The 21,408-nt window shown below is 40.8% G+C and overlaps 1 protein-coding gene across 1 annotated transcript; it reads left to right on the top strand.

Annotated features, from left to right (window-relative positions):
- The first annotated feature begins 922 nt into the window (after positions 1-922).
- LOC139131020 (fibroblast growth factor 9-like) lies at positions 923-13,683 on the top strand. Its single transcript, XM_070696919.1, has 3 exons — positions 923-1,977; positions 9,337-9,461; positions 13,251-13,683. The coding sequence occupies exons 1-3, from the start codon at positions 1,638-1,640 to the stop codon at positions 13,524-13,526; spliced, it is 741 nt and encodes a 246-aa protein (XP_070553020.1). The 5' UTR covers positions 923-1,637; the 3' UTR covers positions 13,527-13,683.
- The last annotated feature ends 7,725 nt before the right edge of the window (positions 13,684-21,408 follow it).

Genomic DNA, 21,408 nt, shown 5'->3' with positions numbered 1-21,408 from the left:
TTTTTGTATCGGCTTAAAGCAATTTTCGGATTCCATGACCCTATCTTCAAATTTTATGCAATATACGTAGATTTTTAATGCTTGCTTCTTGCTTTAATTGCACGACCGATTGCAACTATATGATTTCAGGTTACGCTTATTTTTGTTACAAATATCCAACTTCAGAGGCACTGCGTATAGTTACTACGATCAGTACAGTAGCACGGCACAATGATTTTCATATGTCTTCTTTTTGATGTGTCTAGTGCATTACCGAAAGCTGCAATCTTCGGTCTCAGTCAAACTACCCTGGGCCAGTATTGTAGTCGCGCTACATTGTGCTTTCTTTTTCACCCGACTGCGCCTATTGTTGAGACGACGTCGCCGAGCGAATACTCGGAGGGGCTTTCAGTGCATTGTGATCCTGCTTTCATGCAATGTTTTTCAGCACCACTCAAAGGAAGACCCTATTTATCAGAACGGGTCAAACAATCGCTCATTTACCGGGGCCCGGCCGAGTTCGTTGCACCCTGAATCTAGTTTTTTAGAACCGTCCTGCCTCGGTGACAATAGGGCAGGACAATGCAATGGACGCGCAGACAGGGCTGAATTTCTCCCCCTCTTTGTTGTGCGACCGTTGCCACCCTCTCTTCAAGTTAGTCCCGCCCGGGATGAGATAGCTCGCGACGTTTTTCACAGAGACACCGAGAAAGAAAAGAGCCGACACGTGATTAAGAAGTCAAGGTTTAGGATTGTACGTTAAACCCCCGGGACGTTAAAATCAGATTCAAGTCATCGTTGTTCGTCTCGTGTCACTGCTGCCCTGTAGCAGCATGCGTGAGAGTCAATCAAACGTATGAAGTCATAAGCCATGACTGATTATGCACCCAAAACATCCAAAAGAGTAAAAATGGTAAAATATATTTCAAATTGATCTAAGGAGATAAGCCTTACAATTTATTCTATCTGTGTGTGCGTTATATATTGTCGACAGTAAAATTTTAAAGAAAGGTATCTCTCCAGTGTTGTCTGAGAAAGAGCGACATTAATTTTTTACTTTGATAATGCAAAATAAATTACTTTCTCGAAATGTGAAGAAAGCTTGCATATACATGTAAAACGATTACAAATCGATCTATAGCTATCGACCGCGTGACCACAGAGGGCGTCGTTTCTATTTTCCCGCGCCATGATCAGTTCGCACGGCGACGTTTACACCTTACGTCGGTAAAATATTACATGCAGGTTACTTTTCCCTCCGAAGTTTAAGGGCAGAACCATCCATCAATCTTTAACAGGGATAAAAGGCGCTCTCGAGCTACACGTTTTCCTGGATTTTTGTGCGGGTCGGAAAGTAACACCCTGTGAAACCGACTCTCCGGAATCGTGGGTTCAATTCGCGGCTGTTCGCGTTGACAGAGGTGTTGCGTATATTCTCTTTACACGTTGCACCGCCAAGACTTCCCACGATTTCCAGCGTAATTTGTCCCTCCACGGCCGAAGAATTGGCGACAATGTAAAGCAAATGCGTTTTGTAGCAGCTCGCTGGGAATTTGAATTCACTTTTTCTTTTAGCTGTCGATCTTTAGGCCTAACAGTCACCGATGGACAAACGTTGAAAATACATTGCCCATTCTGTTCAGAATGACGACTGGATCATGTATACTGCTGTCGAGCGAACGCTCCACCTTGCGCTTATACTGATCTATCTCCAGTCGACCCTCTTCAGGTGTTGTACGGCGGTTCCCCGGTATGAACTTGGCCAAGAGGAGAATGCCAAAATGGAGAGCGAACAGGACACCGATGGCTACTACCCCGACTGGCTGGTCGATCCGTTCGGGCTTGGGAACGATACTGACTATCAGGCCGATGCATATCATATAGGGAGAATGATGCAGGAGCCGCGCCTACGTATGTTGTATAGTCGGACAGGTTATCATCTGCAACTGCTTAAAAACGGCACTGTAACCGGAATAAATTCTGGCTCCGACAAATATGGTAAGTGACACTTTGTACCTTCTTATCTGCCAGTCTCAGTGAAGGGTCTCATGCGCGACACGATGCTCCAATGTTTTTTTGTCACCGACCCTATAAGACACAAAACTACAATACATCAGCCGACCAAAAGCTTTATTCTGTCTTGTATCTACGGACACACTTAACCGGTCCATTATTTCCCTGTCGGTCCCTGACAACATACTACGGTCACTCCACAACACCGTAGCGACACCTGCAAAGTCTGTTGCGGTGATTCGGACAGCCACCTGTTTGATCTTTGTGGTTCCTAATTTTGATATTTTGGGAAGCCATGCTGATCCATTTCGTGACACATGATAGTTTTTTTTTTCCACAGCGCATTATGCATACTGCAGCGTACTAAAGCGGCATGTTGGGACTTGCCGATCGATATAACCTACACATACGCAGTATACTATTGAACTGGAATAAAAAAAAAACGACCTTTCGCCTCCGCCTATCGATCAATCCCAATAAGGGAGGTCCACCAATTTTCTGCCTACCTTTTGACCCAATATTAAACACTTGGTAGTAGGTTTCATGTTACTGATTAAAGAGATAGCAGTATCTTCCTTCGCTGTCAGAGATGTGCTCGCTGGAAGCGAATATTTTGATCGTTTTCTTTCTTTTAACACTGATCGAGCCAACGCCACGGACCCCACATGGCGTCCTCCGTTGTATTTCGATAGGTGAACAAGAACAACTAAACTAGGAGCGGTGAAGAGGTCGCGCAATTCGTGTCGGTGTTGTGTTTTTTTACTTTCGATTAAAAAAACCCAGAACTATTAAATGTTCAGCCGTGAATTATAATAGAGCACTGAGGGAAGTCTGTCAATTAAACGCCATACTCAGACAATTTAAAACTGTCCATGCCGTAAACAGACATGCGTGAAGTCGTAATCAGCGACGCCAACACAAGCAGGACACATCTGTATGCGAAGCGCATTGTTTAACCCGTCAGAAGACTAGAATACATTTCGGTAAAACATTTTAAAACATACCCGAGCATTACCACTAGTATGGTCAAAAATAGTCCTACCCGCGATTTTCAAACTTCTAAAATACGCCAGGATAAATATGCAGCGACATTTCTGGTTTGGTAATGTAATTATTTCAGTGATTGAAATAGATATACAAGGAGCATAATTCTCATATCTGCATGGATAGCTCTACCTAAACTTGTAGCTTCACTGCAGTGGAATCCCTATGTTTGTTATTTCGCGAGGTCATATAGCGACTTTACTCTCCAACCACAAATGCAAATTCCTCGATGTTTTTACAGGACTTGCATGTCGAAGACATGCACGGACACACTGCAAAGAAAACGACGCGAAACAAATCGACCCTGTGACCCCCAACCCCCACCCGATACATTTCAAGATCTAAGCAGAACATTCTTTCTAGCTATCCACCCCTCCACATTCGAAAAGGAACCCGCTGCTAAACACGGGTAATTAGTCGCTATCGACACCGGGCTCCAAGCGACAGAAATAGCCCCAAACGAGCTTGTTCAAGATCGCCTCCCCTCGCTGTCTAGCCAAAATTTGAATCCGTGTTTTATCTTTCGCCAGGCGGATAAAAAGAAAAGAGATACTAGAAGGCATAGAGAATAAACCGGGAGACATTTTGCCGGATAGCGGGTACTTTTGAATTGTAGATTACGGTCGCCTGGCAACGGAGAAAGTCGCCGGATGACGTCGAATCTCTCAGGAGACGCGCAGCCGCTTCATCCGATTATGTCAAGTCTTTGTCTTGCGAGAATGTTCACTTTTGTTTTCAGTGAATATTCCGTTGTGTGGCGGCCGTTGTGCCAGCCGTGTAAGCCGTGGTGATTACAAGAGAGTCGCACTGGTGGCCCGCTTGTTGCCGTGACTGACGATTGAGAAATTGCAATATAGCTCACCGACTTTGTAGGCCTGGTAATTAGGGCCCCGAGCGGCGAAATCAAGAGTGTAAATCCTCGAATTCTTCGACTCCTCTAAACAATACCGGTGAGAAAGTGAGCACTCACGAGCAATGACAACGAGATAATTAATTAGCTGTTTGCTGTCAAGATAATTGTTTCACATTGCCATTGTTTGCCCACCCAGTTCGCGGCCTGCGTTGTTTAAAATTTGTCATCCCAACCGGTGAAATATGTAAATCAAGGAGACTGGAGCGCCTTCTCTGTTTGAGCATACTACCTTCAAGGTCTGAGTAATGTTGTACTTAGGGTTTAAATCTTTCACGGGGGTTTACGTTTCGACTTTGGTGGGCAGCTTGCCGACTACTTAACCAACGTGCCGCATCGGTGTGTTGGTCCCAGATAAAAGCATACTACACCCAGAGCCATCGATAATAGGTAGGGTGGGATTGTTGTGTGGGTATATGGGTGGGTTAGAGACGTAGACACCAACACAAGCTCGACAACTCGGTGAAACAGGTGTCCGACAAACCAGCCTGACAGATGTTTAATGTCGGAACTATAAGCTCTACTTTTCTCATCGATGCCTTCTCTCAGCCTTGTACAGTGAATTTGTAACAAAGATGTCCCAAATGCGTCCAAAAAAATCAAGGCGTCCCGATTGAGAAATTTTCTGAATGGACACATTCTAATCCGTGTGTCAAAAAGAGCCAGAAAAATAAAAAGTACCCGTCCATTGAGTGGTCATTTAAAGACGGGTCGGAATTGACAGAAAAATTAATGGATTGGCTGGCCCCAGGGAGTTAGGGACCTATCAAAGGAACCGTGAAGGAAGACGGGGAGAGAAAAAGAAGTGGATCGGACAAGACAAAACACGACCAAACAAGAAACAATCTGTAAATATGCAAGGAACAATAGCTCTTTGCAAGATTTGTGTCCTAGGTTTTTGCAACTCTGCTCACCGCTTCTGCGTTTATATTTCCCAGTGTTTATGGGAAATGGCCTTTAGCCAGACTCTTCGAACCAACGTCATAATCCACACACGTTTTGCCTTCAACGCAAGGTAGTTTTTTTTTTGAGTTGCGCAAGGTTGTATTCGGCTGCTCATGCGTGCATGCCGGTCAAATGATATGCTCCACGAGCGTTAAAAATTACGACGTAGAAAATTGCCGCCCCGAGGAGAGCTTTAAATTCCACTGAAACGAGAGAAAGAGACGGTGAACCAAGTCTACAGTCTCCAGTACTGGTGACAAGCAACAACCCTGGGAGATCGTACTCTCTCATGTCGTCAAAAATACTCGAAGACTAGAAAACTTTCATCCAACAACACAGAAACCATAGAATACAACACTGAACAATGTTTGATTGCACGTGATTCACATCGGCTGATTTCAGGGAGAGCTGTTGGGGGGGGGGGGGGCTTGGGTGTTCATGGTACATTCAAGGAGGTAAACTTCGTATTTGGAAAATAAAATGTTAAATAACAATGTTTGTGTTTGTCTTGCGTACATTAAGTGATCAATTGTGAGTTGATTGTTAGCACTTTAATACAACGTCGGGCATTCCTTGACTTTGGCGTGTCACCTGGTTGTATATATAAAGCCCTTACTGACTTAAAGAATTTCCTGACTGTTAGACTGTTACCGCGGCCCTTTGTGGAGGGACCGTGATATGACATGGCCCTGCCAACCGTAAGGTGCCTCAACTATGTTGGGAAACCGGCTTTCCAGAATGCGGAATGTACATCAGCTGACCCGCAGCATGCCTTGTTTTACAGGAAGGCGGGGGGGCGATTGCAAGGAATCAAATTTGTTATTAACACTCACCTGGCCCAGTGTGTGTCACAATCAAACTATCTCACATCACAGGAGGCCGTTCAGTAAATTTCAGAGGAAAATAATTGGCTTCGAAACAAAAGACAAGTTAAAGTCACTGTTTCAGTGCAATATTTAGGCACACTGTGCCAGGATTAGACTGGGCCCTAGTCGCCTGGCTTTTTCTAGGCAGCTGAGTTACTAGCTGGCCAAGGCGTTCACCCAACGATCTCCTGGCATTTGTGCGATGGTCTGCTGATGTTAGTCCTTCAAATTATCATATGTTTTGATACTTCTATGCCCACAGACTTGGAGCAAGTCTAGGCCAGGATCGAAATTCTGTTACTGCTTTGCTACCACTGTCTTCGAAACAGGCAAAAAGTAAACATACATAAAGAAAGGAAGACAGAAAGACAGAAATTAAGAAAGTTGGCCACTGAGGATGTGTCTAAATTTCGCCATCGCTACATACGGACATTTTTATCGTCCGTGCAATGCCGACCGCTTCACAGCAAACTTAATTCTTCCATGCTCGGATATCATACGCAGCTCGACATGATCGCCAAGCAGATTTCACAAGCCCCAGAGTCATCCTCATTGGCAGATGGCCAGCTTTACTTTGTCATCGAAAGGAGGAAGTTTCCTTTACCTGGTCAAAATGGATCATCGCATGGTTGCTTGCACAAGCATTTCGTTACTGTGCCGAGGTGCATCGCAGACACCCACTGCGTTGTTTTCTGTTTTGTTTGTGATCATGCTCGCCACAGACCCAACAAAGTGGCAGTAAAAGGCCCTGTGCAAGTCAGGACAAAAATGTTTCTGTTTTTTTAGGGGTGCTGGGTTTGTATGAGGAATTTCTCATGAATACCAGTGTCTCGCAGGGTTCAATGATCGTCGTTGACTTCAATTTGGAGTAATCAAAATCCAATCAGTCGGAAGACACGGTCGATTATGTTAATCCTAGGTGTAAGCTGTCTATGATTTTTGGACGTGCACATTCCTGATAAACTATTAAAGCGCAGTGGTCGTCGCGCCGCGCTTGCGTGGTTTTTTTGTTGATAAACATAAATTTTGTAAACATAAGTCTTCTCAACTTCAATAGGAGTGAGATGGGAGCAGTCCCCCACTTTGTTAAGGCCTTTGTAAGACTCATCATCATGCAATAGTAAAATATTAAGATCGGAAACGAACTTCAGTGGTATAAACTCGTGTAGAGCTACGAACATTGGGACACTACACTCAGCACATTATGTCGCTGAGTTCACTGTACGCAGACACAGTGAACAAAAAGCTTTGATCGCGCGCGATCACGCTGGTTATACACAATGCTATGTACAGTACAGTGAAAATACATAACTATTAAAATGATCAACATTGCCTATATATGTAGACCAGCAACAAGCACAAAGCCTAACACAAAAATTACACTCAAGACCATGATCGGCTAGCCTGAGCAGGACACACGGGAGATGTTGTTGGGAGACGGTCACCGCGCGCCGCGTTGACGTACACGGATATAGAGAATCCGGTCCCACAACGTACCGGCCGGCCCGCGACGACTTGGCCCACAACCAACTGTTGATCACCATGTCTTACTTCTCCTAGTATTACGTGGTAAGAAATAGTAAATGTCAGGAAACAATAGACAAAACGAGCGGGTTTTCGCGGCATTTGGCAGGAAAATTGCACGGCTACACCGTGCATAGACGTATCGAGAGATCCTGTGCCCCGGGCCTGTGCACGGTCATGGCAGTGATCCAACCGCTAGCTGCATGGTGTAGGCCTACAGGTGCTGGGCAAACTTCGTTGTTGTACCTCCTGATTGCCGGGTAGGTCTGAATCCTCTTTCAAAAGAGATAACCCCCACATAACAAGAAGACCTATGAAAGGTCCTTCGCTTGACTTGATACCTGTACTCAGAATTCTCGTTTGCACCCCAAAACGGGGTAAACTTTGTCATGTTTGTTGTAGTTGAGTTGGATTCTCCACAGCCGAGTGTAGCGCGCCATATACCCGGTTTGACACGGACGTTCATACAGACCACGGAACGGAACAGATGCAGAGATGCTTCTTGCTGCAGCGGGCATTGCTCTGCGAGCTGTAGATTTCTGTAGTTTGAGTTGTTGTCTTTGTACAACTTGTTGTACTCCTGTCGGGCCTCTTGAAATGAAAGCTCTCGTCCTTGCTAGCGATGTCGAAAACTAGAGCCCGGTCGTTGATAGTCTGTTGGCGTGTACATGCGTACTTCTAGCTCTATGGCTCGAGCGATAACAGTAGCCGAGCCCCATTCAACTGATTCAAGAAAATCATGAGCAAATGTGATCTCAATCCAGCGTGCAATTATTGTTCAATATTCAGCAGATATTTAACTTAGATTAATTGACCTTTTATTGCGTGTTAGATTTGGTAAGTTTGTTACATTTGGTTAGTTGGTATGCTTGTGACAGATCAGCCGCCATTTTAACAAGCGGCAATATCGCAAACATTACAATCAACCCGTAACATGTGCGGCGTTCTTGGATTTCTTTACAACAGAGGGGGACCCCCTCAGGAGGATGCGCAGCGCGACGACCACTGCGCTTTAAATTCTGGTGAAATGATTTTGTCAATGATTATGTATGCTAGAATGCAACGGTGAGCCGAACAGAGCTCTCGTTTTTCGTAAACCTGGAGTGTTCCATTATTTCTCACCCTTTGAGGTTATATTTTTAGTTTTTAATTCCACTTTATAGTCATTGTGTGCACTATTAATTATTCACTGATGCCTCACTACAACAGCATAAGTTGCACGTCATTTTAAATGATCTTTATTTGCTTTCACGGTTGCCTGACTCAACTGTATCTAAAATACGAGCTCACCGTCTCCAGAGATGAAATTTTGCAAAGGTTAATGTTATGCACATTGTTCTAGAGGATTTTGAGAGAGAGAGAGAGAGAGAGAGAGAGAGAGAGAGAGATGAATACAGTTTTCTATCCCTCTGATATGTTGTTGGAGTGGTTGTGATACGAGAAAAAAAAAAGACCACTAAAACAACAATGACAACAACACGGCAGGCTGTAACAAGCATTGAGATCTGTATATTCTGAAGGCCACGTATCCAAACACGCAGTGTGAAAATTATCATACAACAGAATTTAATGGTCCGACTTGCTTTGAACCAATTTCGGTTTACGAGATAACTCAACACAATGAGATCCACTTTTACTCGAAATAGATGACACTGAATAAAGAGTACATTAACTAGTCACTAGAAGGAATCGTCAATTACACGTTTACACATTTTCTTTGGTGATGGGAGACAGGCGGTTACGACAGTGCCGACAAATCGATCGCTTTTTTATGATTCACAAAATGTAATTGAAAATCACGAAGTCGCCGCCATTGTCATTGAAATCAACACGTATAGATTTGACAATGGCATTAAAATCGCAATATACCTCAACGCCAATCCCAATGCTAATGAAATTTTGACAGTGTTTGCGAACCGTTTACCGCGACACGCAGCTCACTAAATACTTGTGCCTGAGCGGGCATGGCCGTGTTCCTCATATGCGTGCACCGTGAATGATCCGTTTTATTTCCATCGGTAATGTTTTATCCTTTACCATTTCCATTGTTTGCAGCTATTGTTCAAATCGTGTCCATAAGGCCTCCAAGCGTCGTAGCCATCAGGGGAGTGTACGGCGAAAGGTACCTGGCAATGAACAAGAAAGGCTTGATCTACGGGACATCCTACTGCCCACTGACGGTAATATCATTAAAATGCCGCTTTTTTTCAAGAGTCGTAGTTAAATGTCGTTGTCACCCCTTCGTATTTGCCAATGCATGTCCTGAGCATAGTTAATTTTCCATATGTTTATCTATCTATCTATCTATCTATCTATCTATCTATCTATCTATCTATCTATCTATCTATCTATCTATCTATCTATCTATCTATATATATATATATATATATATATAACATACAAACATATACATACATATGATATATGTATATGTGATGTATATGTGTTTATGTATATACATGTGTGTTATGTGTGCAGAAATATAGAAATATGTATAACTGCGTAATTACACATTTATATAAATACACACAAATATATATATATATATATATATATATATATATATATATATATGTATGTGTGTGTAACATACAAACATATACATACATATGATATATGTATATGTGATGTATATGTGTTTATGTATATACATGTGTGTTATGTGTGCAGAAATATTTATAACTGTGTAATTACATATTTATATAAATACACACACACACACACACACACACACACATATACACACACACACATATATATATATATATATATATATATATATATATATATATATATTGTAAACCAAACATGGTTGCTTCTAGTCAAAATATATGTACAAAAGCATTCTGTTGCATGGACAGCTGTCGCTATACGTGAACGTGGAAGATGTGCAATTGTTAATACACTATTAAAGTGTTTATAGTATTTAGTTCATGCAATTTAATTCGACCATGTCATTTCAACGAGGTCGTACTTTGTCCAAGTTCAATTATAATACGGAGTTTGCACAGCCGAAGCCGTTCACAATATGAGCATTGCCATATAGGGTGGTAATTGCGCAGTACTGGCTAACTAGCAAAGGGCAACAACGCATGCATGCGTGAATTCATTTTAAAATTGCTGGGTCGAGACGAACGACGTCAAATTGTCTGTCATACTTTTTGCCTTTGAGAACCGCGGGGCGCCATTTTTTACCACTGCATTCCTAGGTAGGGCCATACAGGCAAGAAATGAGCGTTGTCAGCACTTTATTTACATTCTAAATTTCATGCCCATGTATATAACACTTGAACAAAATAAACTCCGACATTTTCCTATGACTATATTTTTTCATGTGGCAGTGTTAGCGTGATGATATAGGTCATAGTGAAGGGTTATTTCTTACCGAGAGGCTCGGCAGGTAAGCTGTTACTCAACCTGACAGTACAGGAACTCACAGAGATATATAGGCAAAAACTGAACACAAGTCAGGCGGCGTCGTTTTATAGAAAGGCCGCACCAACAGATTTTAGGTCTGTGATTCCATTTCTTTCTTTGTAAAAGACACACCTTGGTTTTGGACCAGTATGTTTTCACACACACAACTGGGGGCTTTGTTCGAGGACAAATCGAAAAGGGATATCTTATGAAGCCGGTGACAAATCCGCCCACACATGTGCATGCGTGCGTGGTTTGTAAGCATAGACGCCTGCAGATTGATCCCTTATTGATTGAGTAACAACGTAGAGACTCGCAGACCTGTTTAATTTTAAAGTACTTCGCGCCTCGAAATTAAACCACTTTTGCCTAAACCTCCTTTCGAAATCCAGCTCAAAATCAGAATAAAAGAATGAAAATGAAACGAAATAAAAATAAAAGAATATTAATTGCAAAATATGTTACTAGAGAAGCATATTCATCCAATATTTACCGCCACTTGAACACATTGCCCCATATTTATAGCGACACTGGAAATTCAAAATGGCCACCGCCTTGTGTTAGCTCACTGGGTAAAAATAAAAATAAAATATTCGAATTTTCACAAAAAATTAGTCGATGGAAAATTTGCTTATTCAATGAGCTCCAAAATGAGGCCCCAAACTACCAAGTGATTGAATAAAATTGTGAAAATTTGAGAGTCAGTATATCTGTTCCTTAAACAAAGTTCTAATACTTGCATGCACTTAAAAGCCACGGTTTTTTATGATCCCGCCATTTTTCACCTGTGAATACATGACTTATTTTCCTGGGCACTTACAGCACAGAAATATTGTCATAGTATCCGCAAGTGTTGAATTGCTGTGACAGTATTATTTGAACAACTTGAAAACTGGCAACAGCTTCATGGTTTCAATGCTAGCAGTCTTAAAATAACAAGGCAGTGCATGAAAAAAAAGCGTTCGGACTTTAACCGGACACTTGTGCTTTTGAAGAAGCGGTTCCTCCAGCACGTCTAGTGTCGAAGGTTGCCAGTATCTCAACATTTTTTAATGAATACCTAAGAATAGAGGGTGCTCAGAGAAGAAGACTTTTAAGTCAATGAAGAATGTATATGTCTGACGATTTTAACGAGATCAATTCATTTTTAATTTTCAAATATTTCAATCACCTAATTAAAGACTATTCAAGGTTAAGCATTAGCCTCGGGGACAGACATTAGATGCCTCAAATTGTTACAATGCATTTCTGGTGTGTTATTAGTGTAGACTCATCATGAAGCTTGTAAAGTAAATGAAGTTGTCACCGTGCCATTGTTGTGAAAAATCGAAAATTATATTTCCCCACGGGGTTTTGAATTTCACATTGCGGTGAATCTGACGCAATTTGTTTCTATAACCAAAATTTGCACCGTGACGCCCTGATTTGCATTCATGATTTCCAAATAGAATGGTTCATATTTCCCCATGTGTACAACTCTCCAGCATTCATGTTCATTTTCAAGGCGTGCACTTTATGTGCCCGAATGTCACTCGGACCCAAGTCGGCCCTTTTCGTGACCTCCGTATGACCGTGCATCCTTGTGATTTTAATTGTATGTATTATTCAATATTTCACGATTTGCCCATGGGGGTCCAAATTTAAGTTTTTCGCTCGGAAATAATACATAATTCTGCAAATTAGTTCGTCTGCTACAAAGAGTGTGCACCAAATGTAGTTAAGTCGTGCGAACGCAAATACCACGACATGACGTCATTTTTGATCAGCGTCCTGAAAATGGTTGATGTAACTTTTAATATTGTGGATATGTTTGCGTGTTGCTATAGCTGACAGAAAAAAGGGGGGGGGGGGAATGCCACACGTACTACATTCGTTTCAGGCATTTTCAGTAGCATCCCCGGAAGTGACGTTACGGAGGAGGGAGGGAAGGTATCTGCGTAGAAATGGACCCTGATTTGTGTTCCCTAAACAAAACGGCGTCTTATCGGCTCTCAAATCTATGCATTTTTGTCAGGATGAAATATTGAAGAAAATTTCCTGGACAAAGCGAACCCTTGATTTGCACACTAGACATAGACGGTTTCCCAATTTCCCTGGCGCAATGCATCAAGATTGAAATGCCATGCGACTGACAACGGTGGGTGTGATTGGATATTCACGCTATACCTCAATGGTCCATTACAGAATTTACTTTGCTTCAGTTCCCCAGGGTTATTCAATATTCTTTTTAATTTCCGCTCACCATTTGATATTGTTAAGTTGTGGCATCAGGCTTATTCCTATCACATTATCGTGCCTAGGAATCGGTCTTATCAGCACCAGGGAAATAAAAAAAAATGTCCGTTGCGAATAATGTCGCTTTATCTCCACTGGGAAATATCGCTCGTTCGTTGATAAATACGATGAATAAAACCAAAGTTGGGAGAGTTTAGTCGGCTGATTTTGGTTATTTTATCAAAAATACAAGATTTCACCATGAGTTGGCTGAACGGCCAACCTTTTTTTGTGTCTTTTCTCGTCATTTTGACGCTTCTATTTTATTCCCCACACAGCAACGCAAGACGAAAAATTGCCACTTCAGCGAAGCCATGAACACGGGCGCCAAATACAACACCTACAAGTCGGTGAAATACCCGCCAAAACGAAAGAGACCGTCAAAAAAGAAGGGGAAACGCCCAAACGATTACTATGTCGCTCTGGATAGAAAAGGAAAGCCTTTAAACGGGCCCCAGACCAAGCCGGGCAGAAAGAGTGTGTTATTCCTGCCGAGGCATTTAGACGATGAAGCATCTAACGATGCAATGACATATCTCGAAGAGCGCAACTGAATCTGACGGAAAGTTATTTTTATTTTTATTTACATGGAAGAGAAATCCAGCATTAGCATAATTTCTGATAACAGTTTCTAGACTTCTTGACCAAGACGCAGCAAGACCCTTTCTCGTCTTCTGTATTCAGAAGTTGAATGAGAACAACAAGAGGGCTTGGAATTCGGCCTTGACGATGGAGAATCTATGGAAGCTGGAATCTACGGGGTAAAAAGAGTACTACCGAATTGTCGATTCGACAGCAACTGCCGGAAAGATGATTGTTTTTCCGTCGCGGTTACTTCGATTGTTTCTGAAGGCTTTGCTGGCCATTTGTGTTGTAGATACCTGTTCGCACTCGTGTTTAAAAAATAGCAAGAAAGCAAAACAGATGCACCCGGCATAAACCTACGATTGACACTAAACTTCGCAGGAGTAGATTTTACTGAGTGAACATCCAAGAATACTTCTCAAGGACAGTTAGAAATTCTGCGCGGAATTTTTCTTCATACCGGCGAAGCATTAAATCGAACACGATGGCCTTGGAACCCATGTGTGGACAAAAAGTACGTAAAACGCCCACCCCTGAGCTGCCACTACCAAATCTCGACAATTCTAAGATAATTTGGTCACCATGGAAATCTGTATGCTACTTGAAAAAAGGCCACCAACGAACAGTTTATATTCTCTCGTATCGAGTAAGTTGATGTCGGACGCCAGGTCACCGATGTATTTGCGCACCTGTACGAAACGTTCAAGCCAAGGCCAGGGCTCCCTTCGGAGAAGTTGGTGACGCAATAGAATTACCTCATTGGACCCCATCGCATCGGTCGAATCGCCATTGTACGCTTTTCCGGGAGACAGCCCTCTTTGTAACCAACATGGGTTCAGGTGGATTATTCGAAAGTTCGAACCAGCTGTATGTTCGTCCGACAGTGGACATCATCGTGTTCGGCCCTATACTTCCAACTATTCCACGGGGCTCTTCAATCTCATCCATACCGTACCCAAGCTTGCAGCTCGACAATAGCTACATCAAACAAAACAAAATTTTCAAATATTTCTGATTTGATGTAATTTTATTTAGTAATCAACTTTAGACAACCACCGCACCCAATGAAATGTGCGTTTTTGTAGTAATTCGACAAATAAAAAAGACAGTAGCTAAAATATGTTATATTTCAAAGTAAAATAGACACTGTAACACAGAATAGGAACTATGAAACAACGCTTATAGAAGCTTTTGCCAACCTAAAACCCACGGGGATATCACATACACATGATTAAAATCGTCGGTCGACATTTTCAAAATGCGCTCGAATCCTACAGCCCTTGTAAATCTGATAAGTACACTTAGCTAGCCCTGTTTGGAAAAAACATAAACCGTAGGCCCTATCCCGATTTCTAAATTTCAAACGACTGAATGTAAACGTCGCTTGTGTTTCACCTCCTGTGCATTCGACCGACAAACAAGCATTGTATGGGATCCCCACCAATATGAAGCAAAGAAATCCCTAACATTATATATATATATATTATATATATATATATATATATATATATATATATATATATATCTATATATATATCACGATATTAAAGAAATTAGAATAACCGGTATGCCACAATGTCATTCATTTCTCCATTTAAGCTTATCTGCTGATTTTCTTCCATAAGATGTATTTATTACCATCAAAGGGATATTCTTAAATTACTCTCTCGGTTGGCGGGGTAGAGAGAGACTCTCTCGGTTGGCGGGGTAGAGAGAGAGAGTGTGTAAACTACGTGTATGTGTTTAATTATTTGGTATGACTCGCTCCACTTTCTTCAGGGTATTTCGTAAGTGAATGATCTAATTACCAATTATGCTTGAATAGCCGGTGATTTAACATTGTCATATTTAATTTTAATTATGAAATGTTACATATACATATGTATGTATATATATATATATATATTTATGTATATATATATATATATATATATATATATATATATATATATATATATATATTATATTATATATATATATATATGGATGTTTCAGAACCATTAAAAATAAGACAGGTTTAGAAGATAATATCTATTTCAACGTGTACAGTGCAATGTTGGTATGTCGCGTGGAAGCAAAATGTTGTATATATTATTTACTAAACTTGTAGATTATAATAGATTAGAGGAACAAAAGTTCATTTTATTTTTGTGGTTTTTTTTGTAAGATTTGACCACCCATTAGTATTTATGAAGGATGAGTAGAGTCTGGATGTTCGTGTAATAATGTGCGGCTTTCGAAGCGAATAGAGTTATCCAGTTGTCCAGGCTCATCAGATACGCTTCTCGTCAAATAACAACATTTACGTTTTAGATCCACACTAGACTTGCAGTGGGTGAGAATATCACGGAATGACCATCGTTAAAAAAGCTAATTTACACTTTTAAGAAATTGACAGTCTTCAAACAGAATTTTTGTTCTGAGTAAAAAAACTGGTATAATGACGATCTGCAGTCCATTTCAACCCAAAAAAATTGGTTTAACACTTTTTTTCGAGCAACACTTTCGAAGTTCACGTTTCAGCAGAAATATTTTATCGTTGGTCGGCCAACATCGACACGTTCTCCCATCTCAATCAAATGGATTGTAAATATAATTTATCTCTTGAGAGACATCACAATCCTGGACGATTGTACCAGCGGTTGCCTAGAAACGCCGACAATCATTACCAGACAACCTGAGGCTGAAAAACCTCATAAATTAACAAAAATAATTAAATAAATAGGCGATTAGAGAGGATTATCAGAGGCGTTGATTCGCGGCTAGATTATTACAGAGTTCCTGCCATCCCACACCGTCTACTCTTAATTCAGTCATCATGTTGCCATGGTATCCATCGGCGTATGAAGAGAAGCAAGGTCAATTCAATTATCCACCATCCAAGTAAATTTGTGATTTTCCTGGCTGATCGAGGTGCTCCTGATGTAAAAGCACACATGGAAGTCGAAAAGAATCGCTGATGAGCTATTAAATTGAATTTGTATATATGTTGCTCTGTTTAATTTGACTAGTACTTTTCTGTGATGTCTAAGTTTTTGAGCTTAAGATTGTTATTTTAAGAGCTGTCATGTAAGGTGATGTCAACCACTATTTTAAGTTTAATAAAAGTCGTATCAAAAATATGTTGTAGTTTGTGGTACATGGCTAGGAGGGTACACTATGACACATCTATGCGCATTGCTTTGTAAAGGTAATCTCTTGTGGACAATTTCAAGTGCCAAGTGTGTATATTTTGTACGAATTAACTTTGTCGATCGAGCGGACGAAATGCAGAAAGGAATTTTAAGTAAAGTATTATTATAACAGGTGTGTTTGCCAATAAGAAATAAAACCAAACAGACACCTATGTTCTTTCAAGTTACAGATTTTGTAATTGCACTGTCTGTCAGGGTTGCACGAATGTTGTACTGTCGGATTAAGCCTAAATAAGCACACGTAAAAATATTTCATGTCTGGGAAAAACACACGAAGGAAAAGTATGTTTCCTAAATTCGACCTTGAATGTTTTATCAGTCTACTCAGCTCGAATCATTTGCTTTATTGTAAATTACCTAAAACGACAACAAAATGCCACTTTTTTGCAACTGGTCTACAGTAGCATAAAGGGATGTGTCCTTGGTCAGATTCTCACAATGGAAGCCTGACGTGACTTTACTATTGAACCAGTTACATTTTTTCTCAGCGGGAGGGAGGGAGGAGGAGGGGGGGGCAAAGCGACCAAAAAGGAAGACATCCAAAGAACCGAAAAAACCCCTTTCAGACAAATCGTAATAAAGATAGACACTGTCAGGTAGATAGGTAGGTAGGTATATAGATATAGATAGGTAATATAGATAGATCGTATGATATGTAGAGCTCGAGTTGAATTGTGATTATAATAGTTATTGTTATACACACACACACATACACACACACACACACACACACACGTATATATATATATATATATATATATATATATGTGTGTGTGTGTGTGTGTGTGTGTGTGTGTGTGTATATATATATATATCTATCTAAAAAGACTGTCCTATATTATCTATAAAATATGTTGAAGTACTAAGTATTAATACTAGCCTTGCACAACTCATGCAGTAGACTGCGCAATGTTTAATATCGTTGGCGAATGAATTCTTGTCAGGAGTAAACAATAAGTCGTCACAAATAATATAGGACATAAGACACTGACTATGTTGAAAAGTTGAATACCAGGTATTTCGATATGACTTTGGGAGTAGAATAAGAAATAAACAGACAAGCCCCGACAACATGAACCTCAATTCACAAACAATGAGTTCGGTCGTTATTTTGCGGTTCATCGACCGTGCTCTCATAGCTGAACCTTCAGAGCGTTACCCATCAAAATAGACTGAGAAAAACACACAAAAGAACCCAACGGAAAAAAGTTAAAAAACTGTTTAAGAAATATACCGAAAATTCAGTTGGTATTTCGTAATGTTTTTCACAAGGTCATAGAATGACCTTCGGGAAACTGAGTCCGGAGACTCAATCCTTTACGATACTGTTTTGGTCTGCTTGTGTAAACTCATTTTTAAGCTTGTTAAACAAAATCAAGTTTTGTTTTCGAGTAGATCGAAATTTTTAACTCTTTCCCCACATAACAGGTTACAAGGCGTATGTCGGGCAAAATGGATTTCAGATTATCTGTGAATTTGAGGCATTTTTTCTCAAATTCACAATTTTGCTCATTGTTATGAAGTTTTACGCTTATTTAGGAAAGAGAGTGGATTTAAGTTTCCTTTCAAATTGGGAAATTTAATCAACCATTTAAAAGCTGCCATTTCGTGGCGCACTGTCGGTTCAAGACACGTCAAATTGCGAATACAACAATCTGTTCGTCATTATACACTTCTTTGCTTGCTGTTATCAAATAGAAATGTCACCGATTTTGCAGCGACTACGGCCGTAACGGACGTCTCACAGAGAATACAAATACACACACACAATTGCTGAGGTGAGTCAAACCGAAACAGCGGGGCCGGTGCTCCTTTATACACATGCGTACGCCAGTTGTCGACACCTGGGTCTTCATCATGCTAAATTCACCCATTAAAGCGACGATGAACTGTACTAGTCTTGGAAAGTAAGCTCCTAATTGTCCGCAGAATAAAATAAAAGCTTTTCAAGGTTTAAAGAGGTTGTGTGCTATCATTTCATCGCGGCGGCTCGGGACTACAAATTGTGCTACAGATCGGCGTCGATATCTTAGGCCTTATACCGACGGTTTAGTAGCCAGGAAAACTCTCTCTGATCTAATACAGGAGCCGTCTTTGCATGAAACATACATGCACTTCAACATTTCATAACCCCAACGTAGATGTTTTGCTTTGGATGTCTTCGAGGCAGCGGCCATTTAGAAGCGAGATTCTTTTTATCGCTATCGCCTGTGGCTACTAAATCTAGGACGACGATTTACTTTGACTTAATAGACTCGAAGCCCAGAAGAGACAAGTGCTCTATCGGGCAAATTAATGCCCTCTTTAAGCGACACAAGGAGACAAGCTGCACGCGTCTCCGCTTCTTTCTTAATGGTAAATTATGAATATTCTAGTTTTTTCCCTCAGACACATTCGCGTTTCAAAAGAGATTCTTATAGATGATTAATGACACTATTACCGGGGATCGGCAAACTGACGTGCGCAGAAACCGTGTTTGAGGATATCAGTCTAACAGCGAGTCTGAAGCCAGCTCACGTGAGAGGTTTGAACGCGGAATCCTTCAAATCTAATGGCAGTAGGGTGTGTGAAAGCTGCGTTCGATAAGCTGTTGCAATCAGAGAGACAGGAATTGACAATCGTAAATTACAGGAGGAAACAGACTTTTAACGTAAATCTAATATCAAATCTAAATATTTATCTAGATTTAGCAGTCCGTTGACAATTTCGGACCTGGAAACAACCCAAAAAATCTATATGAAAAAAAAAATTATCGCCCACAGTAACTGCGACCACACCATTGTATTACGAATCGAAAAATCAAACAGTGCAGTATTGTAGATTGACGTTTGGTTATGAAAGCGTGGGTGGTTCTGTACTCAGGCTTATCCCTGGCTGATTGCATTAACATTTTGTAATTACAGACTTAATTGCAAGAGATTATTTCCATGTCGGATGACATTTGAATTCGAGAACTACTGTCACCGGTTGAAATGCAGAATTGATTGCTGTTGTCACTTGCAAACGGAAATCAAACACAATTTGATACTACGGGTTTTTTAAAATTTCATAACGTTAATTATTTACAGAAATCGATTCGAAATTTTACAATTAAACAAATTTTCACCGACCGAGGTCCTTTCTTCGTTATATCCTCGATCATAATAAAATATTATTCCTCAATTTGCTTCCAAGGTTAACAACATCTTCTACTTTTCACAAAATGTTTGTTTTAAGAATTTCACCAATGAATGTTTTGATATGGAGTGAATAGTCATAGAAAGTATGTGTTATAAGATCGAAATAAAGCATTTGGGATTTTTTTTCCGAGTTGTTCACTGCATTTTAGCAAAAGGAAGAATCTTGTTACTGTAGTCTGAACAGTTCGTTATAACGATTGCGACACACATTTTGCTGAAGAAAATCTCAAAGTCGGCAAAAAGTTGCAGACGAACAATTCGTTGATACTCTAAAGAGGACACGTTCACCCAAGACTGTGTTATTCTGTCTAATTTTACTATAGATGTCGACATTCCTATCCTACACATCGGGTATTTTACTCCATGTCCATTGGTGGCGCACTTTATCGTCGCTGGATGCCTCATATTATGAAAATATGATGATACTTACAGAAGCAAAGGCATACCCAAAGTAGCTTGCATGAAAATAGATAATAGTCACGTGGTTTTTTAAGGTAAAACATTACGAATAAAGCTATTAAAGTGTTCATTCCTCCCTTTTCTATCTCCATCTCGATATCTCCTCCTAGTTCTGTTTCTCTCATGAGTCGACTGTCTTCCCTTGTCCCCATATTTCTCTGTCTCCCTCTACGTACGACTTTGTCTGTCGCTTTCTTTTTGCCTGGGTCTGTAAGTTCGTTCCAGTCTTTGAGTAACCGTCTGTCTCGCCGTCCGCCCCTACCTATGTGTCTCTCAGTCAGTCAGTCAGCCTGTCTATCTGTCTGTCTGTCCGTCCGTCTCAATCTCTGCCTGCCTGTCTGTCTGTCTGTCTGTCTGTCTGTCTGTCTGTCTGTCTGTCTCTCTCTCTCTCTCTCTCTCTCTCTCTCTCTCTCTCTCTCTCTCTCTCTCTCTCTCTCTCTCTCTCTCTCTCTCTCTCTCTCTCTCTCTCTCTCTCTCTCTCTCTCTCTCTCATTCTCCCCTCCCGAGACTGAACAGCATTCAGAAGAATCCAATTTTTGGATAAGCTCAGAGTAGAAAATTAAAGCTGCGAACAAGATGTTTATTGATCCCATACTTTGGACCACAAATGTCAACTCCCAATAAATATATTTGACAAACATAATCTCTTTATCTTCGGCAAAAATACCCGTCATCTTTACAAGCTTTTGACGGCCATCTTCCCGCCCTCTTGTCGGCCGACACAAATTCAATTTAATACAGAGAGTCGACATCTAAGACCACCGCCATAATCGATAAATTCCAACTGGGCAGAGTTGAAGGGTGCTGGTACACACATAAGGGATGTTTGCGTGTCATACAAATTGTCGTACTCTGGGTTAGATGGGCTTTTAAACACCCTTCGGTTAAATACTTGCAAAGGGCGGGGGAGTTGGTACTGTCAGCAGACCAACCCTCCACAGAATTATGTTTTAATTGACGTTGGTAAGGGTAGGTACGACGACAACGCAATTGCTTCGATTTAATGTTCAACGATTGAA

Source organism: Ptychodera flava, chromosome 4 (genome assembly GCF_041260155.1).
Source record: "Ptychodera flava strain L36383 chromosome 4, AS_Pfla_20210202, whole genome shotgun sequence".
Taxonomy (NCBI): domain Eukaryota; kingdom Metazoa; phylum Hemichordata; class Enteropneusta; family Ptychoderidae; genus Ptychodera; species Ptychodera flava.
The sequence above is the reverse complement of the archived record's forward strand: the minus strand, read 5'-3'. Positions and strand labels throughout refer to the sequence as shown.

Excerpts from the sequence above, each read along its gene's own strand:
- LOC139131020 (XM_070696919.1), top strand. The coding sequence starts at position 1,638 with ATGTATACTGCTGTCGAGCGAACGCTCCACCTTGCGCTTATACTGATC. Across the intron at positions 1,978-9,336 it reads TTCTGGCTCCGACAAATATG|CTATTGTTCAAATCGTGTCC; the intron begins GTAAGTGACACT and ends CATTGTTTGCAG. Across the intron at positions 9,462-13,250 it reads CATCCTACTGCCCACTGACG|CAACGCAAGACGAAAAATTG; the intron begins GTAATATCATTA and ends TTCCCCACACAG.